At 40.5% G+C, this 5,006-nt stretch overlaps 1 protein-coding gene across 1 annotated transcript; it reads left to right on the top strand.

The window, feature by feature from the left end:
- Positions 1-3,950: 3,950 nt before the first annotated feature.
- LOC108017016 (cyclin-dependent kinase inhibitor 1C) lies at positions 3,951-4,629 on the top strand. The gene is made up of 2 exons (XM_036816578.3): positions 3,951-4,045; positions 4,110-4,629. The coding sequence occupies exons 1-2, from the start codon at positions 4,034-4,036 to the stop codon at positions 4,560-4,562; spliced, it is 465 nt and encodes a 154-aa protein (XP_036672473.3). The 5' UTR covers positions 3,951-4,033; the 3' UTR covers positions 4,563-4,629.
- The last annotated feature ends 377 nt before the right edge of the window (positions 4,630-5,006 follow it).

The raw sequence follows: 5,006 nt of genomic DNA, 5'->3' as shown, positions 1-5,006 counted from the left end.
TTAAAAGTGGCAAAATGGTTTGTTTTGATGTTGTTGTCGACAAAAATTTGTAAATATGTCAAGGTCGCTGAGCAGTCGAGGCCGGGCTAATGAACTTTTGAGTGCTAAGTGATTGAGGTAACGAAATTTATATTATACTGTTTTATGTGTAGATAAGAATAAAAATATTAAACAGAGAGTCGTAGCTTAAAATATTATTTTAGCTTTCCGTAAAGATAAAGAAAGTACCCCTAAAAATGTGTTTTTATTGGCCCTAACATTTTTTACACTGTACAGTGTACACACAGATAGTTTTTACGATCATATTTCATTTATTTATATTGTTAATAAACGGATATTAATTTATTGAAATTACGCTAAACAGCTTTTGGTTTGTCCTGTACCTAAAAAAGATATTTATTTATTTATTTCCGTTATGAAGGGTATATTTGGTTCGTTTCCGACCCTTTAAAGTATATATGTATGTTGAGATCTCGGAAACTATAAAAGCTAGAAAGTTAGGGATTATGCATCCAGATTCTTGAGGTTCTTGCGTAGCGCAAGTTTATTTTAGCACTATAACGCTATAAGCTGCCTAGCACCCACATACTTGAAGATTATGTGAAAGTGAAAATTGAATTTTCTTTTGACCATCAATGTCCATCTACATATTGTTCAGGTCGGACCACCCATTAAATAGTTAAAAGCAAGTGAAGGAATAGGCGCTAGATGGCGCTGTGTGCCATTTTTGAAACGCGTTTGCTACTCGCATATCCCTCCCTCGATAACGGGTATCTGATAGCCGAGGCCATCGACTATAGCGTTGCGTTATCTCTTGTTATAATTTATAATAATCCCTTGGTTTTACGATCGCATAATTTGAGGGTATGGACCTGAAAATCACCAAATACTGTCTACCGCAGTTGTTTGTTATTTCTTTAAATATGTGCTTTGGCACCGCTCTTTCGATTCGATTTATTTTTATGGCAGATTAACAAAAAACGTGACGTCCCGCTAAACAATTAGCATTCAAAGTGCGCACCTCACCGGCTAACTGTAATAAGCGTGCTACTGCAGTACAGTACTTATATACATGCACGTAAATTCGGTTGAAAGTAAAGCCACATCAAGGTTCTACAATAATATTATTCAAGAGCGAATAACGCCAGCTAATAGCACCCAAACAAGTGCGTTTTATTGAAGGAGGACAACTCTCGAACATAACTTGTCGGTACAATAGTCATATTTTTCCAACCATTATACCCCAAATACCACGCCCTTGGAACGAGACCTGAGTATGCGCGTTTAGATACGTATTTATTACCATAGTTAAATGCCCACAGGCCTGTACCAAAAACACTGTTCTGAAGTGTTATTTAGGAATTACAACCCTTGTTACTGTTTAAAAAGGAACTGTTTTAAGACAACAATCACCTCAAGGCGACTGTCAGATCTTCAACTGATCTTCTTATACGTTTGATTTTTGAACCCGTTACTTGTAATAGGGTATACTGTATGCGTCGAAAAATATGTACCAGGCAGAAGGAAGCTTATCCGACCCTATAAAGTATCAAACAAAAACACCGTTTAAGGAGGTAAGGGGTCGTGTCGATCCCACCTTCAACACACAAAATAATAAAATTTAGCTAGTGTATTTATTTACTCAAATTAAAATCCCTTTTCGTCACTGCGATCGTCACTATCTTTTACCTTTTTAAGAGGTGATTTTGTTTGATATCAGAAGTTTTTAACGAGACACTTAATGTCCTAGTCCTAGTTTTCATATTAGTATACCTTAATACCATGTCCAGAAGTCATGTCGATAAACACGAAAGTAAACCCCAGTGCAAATGCAACCTTATGAATCAATTCTGCGCTTACTACTGTGGGCAAGAAGCTTATTGTTTTTTCGATTTTCGTGGTATGGTGCAACTTAAGTTCCTACCACACGGCCAAACTGCTAGTAAGGAATATTATTTGAGCGTTATGAGTCGATTGCGTGAAGCAATTTGGTTTTTGCATCACGATATTGCATCTGGTACAAATTTACTCGTGCTTTGTGACCATTTCGTTAAAACTTCGACGCGTATCGCTTGATTTGGAATCGAATCGCCTGGTTTCCATGTGATATCTGGCTATTCCCAAAACTCAAGAGACCACTCAGGGGATCGCGTTTCGAGTCGATGGAAGAGGTAAACAAAAATCGAAAAAGGAGTTTTGAAAAAAACGTTGGCATAAGTGACTACCGTCCACATTGATATAGTAGTCACCTTCGCACACTCGCTTTGTGCGTTTCGTTACTAAGTGAACTGCCGTCCACATTGGTATATATTTTTAGTCTCAGAATCGATAAAAGCTAGTAAGTTGGGACTAAGCATGCAGGTTTTTGGGCTTCCAGTGCAGCTCAAGTTTATTTCAGCAGGGAATAACGCCCACATTTTTGAATATTTGTTCTTATTATCAATACCCATCTACATTCCAAGAATTATTGAAATCGGATTATTCAATTTAAAGCTATAGCCAAATAAAAATAAATAACATCACAACATCACTAATACGCCACCAAGCCGCTATTGGCGACTATATCATTTTTTTGTTTATTATTAATTTATGCCTCAAAAAGTGACTTACAAGATAACTCTGTCAAACTTTCGTTGACGTTCTAAACCGCCTCTTTAACCACTTTGCTGAGTTTGCACACTGGCTCAACAAGCTCTCATTCACAGATGCGACTGCAACCAATATCCCTCCCACTGTATACATATATGTACACTTTTAAAGATATGTATTATGAGCTATCTTTGCCCCTAGGTAGGTTTTTGGGTTTAAGCAAAATATCAAGAATACCGAAGAGCTTAAAATAATTGACAAGAGTTGGTCACGAAATGAAGCTTCATGAAATACACACTTAAACAAAAATCCCGACCGATCACAATGCAAAAAAGTAAATATAATGAAAATCGTTCATTAAATAGGCATTGAAATTAAATTATTTCAAAACATTATATCCTTGTGGTGCCTAAGACTCAAATTTACAATGTCGTGCATTGGTGCTCACAGGGCCCTACACTAAAACAGGGCGGACTTAAACCACTAACTATCCTTATCCTGAACTGTCCCCACTCACTCTCCCCAATATTGTAAAGAAATATGGTTTCTGTGTGAAGATACAAGCCGGCAAACAGGAACCTCTTGCTAAAAAGTGAACGGCTAATACTTTCTCGGCAATTGCTTTCTTTCACTTTCTTTGAGCCCCCGTTACTTAGTTCCCTAAACAAATAGCAAAGGTCAGTCAACCAACCACAGCCCACAGCCGCATTCCAACCTTGACCCGGATGCCCAAAACAATAAATGTTGTAATGTCGCAGTCCAGCAGAGGAGTTCCCAAAACCATTCGAGTGTGTTCATGTGTGCTTTCTACTGCTGACCAAAGTCGGCACGTGTTCAAAATGCTTAATTGGCCGGGAAGCCTGGACTAGTCTATATATATATTTTGTGGCTGACAACAGGTTTTCAATGAAAATGCCTGGGGCCAAAAACAAAGGCTTGGGTTCATGTGTGAGAAATGTTGACTTGAATTATTGTTATCACTATTTTTGCCTAATTTTTGACCCGGAAAACTCATAAATTTTTACCAATGGCTTGCGGCCAGAGGTTTTGCCCAGTACCTACACTTGTAGAACCAATTTTGTGTCGCTTTCCATTAACCCACTTGTTGTTTTGCATTGCGCACATCAAGCAAATACGGTAAATTCCCCATGAAATCGAATTGCATTTAAAACCAATTTCTGTACAATTAGCCAGCGGTTGCAGTTGGCTGCCCTTCGGGTTTTATGCCGGCCCTGGAAGACCTAAAACCTAAAAACTGCCAACTAATATTTTTCAGACACTTATAATGGGCCAACGGTCGCGTTGCTTTCGGAATATTAAGTAGCCGCCTAGTGGGCCGTTCGGCGGTATAAATACGCCACGCACTGCCTTTGTTTGTCATCAGTCAGCTTTCTGCCTTAAAGACAATCCAAGCTTAGCTCTAAATCAAAAACCACAGCCCAACATGTTCAAATACGTTAGTTTCGGATTCCTTGGCAGCATAATCAATGGGTTTCATTAATTTATTACGCTTCTTGCAGGCCGTTGTCATCTGCGCCCTGATTGCCTGTGTGGCTGGCAAGCCGGGACTGCTCCACGCTCCGCTGGCGGCCCTTCCCGCTCCTGTGGTCGCCGCTCCTGCTCCGGTGGTCACTGCCGCCAGTAGCCAGGTGGTGGCCAGGACCTTCAATGGCATCGCCGCTGCCCCGGTGATCGCCCAAGTTCCGGTGGCCCCCGCTCCAGTTCTGAGGACTCTGGCGGCTCCCTTGGCCGCTCCAGCCCCCGTTGCCTTCGCTGCCCCGCTTCCCGCTCCAGTTGCCGCTCCCCTGGCCGCTCCAATCCTCAACAGAGTGGCTCCTTTCGCCGCCCCCATTGCCGCCCCCTTCGCAGCCCCCTACGCCCATCCCTATGCTGCACCTGTTTTGGCCAAATACGCGGCTCCACTGGCTTATGCCCCAGCACCTTTCAACTACGCCGCGCCCGCTTTGTGGTAAAGGAAAAAGCACATACCACAGGGATTAAGCAACCGTTTGTGTGTTCAATGACTGATAGTCCTTAATAAAATTCGTTAAAATTGGTTAAAAAAAGCATGCATTGTTTGCTCTCGCTGGTTTGACGGCTCTGTTTTTTCAGGTATTTGGCAAAGGGTATTTGGTTAAAGTCCTCTGACAAAAAGATTTATGGCGCAGAAAAAGATCTGGTCATTACATTTTTTCGCAAAATGAATGCTCAGTAATTTCGTTAAAAAATGTGTACAGACAGAACATGTTTCAGGACTGTTTTATGGAGTTTGATTTTGATTGAAAATGTGCAACAATACTGTTTTTTGTGCTCAAATAAGAAGAGTGCTTTTAAAGATATGGTTTAATTACATTTACCTTTGCGAAAAGAGCTGTGACAATTAAAAAAAATATTTTACCCTGAAGAGTATTTAATGA

Source organism: Drosophila suzukii, chromosome 3, assembly GCF_043229965.1.
Source record: "Drosophila suzukii chromosome 3, CBGP_Dsuzu_IsoJpt1.0, whole genome shotgun sequence".
Taxonomy (NCBI): domain Eukaryota; kingdom Metazoa; phylum Arthropoda; class Insecta; order Diptera; family Drosophilidae; genus Drosophila; species Drosophila suzukii.
This window is presented reverse-complemented; position numbering and strand designations above follow the sequence as displayed.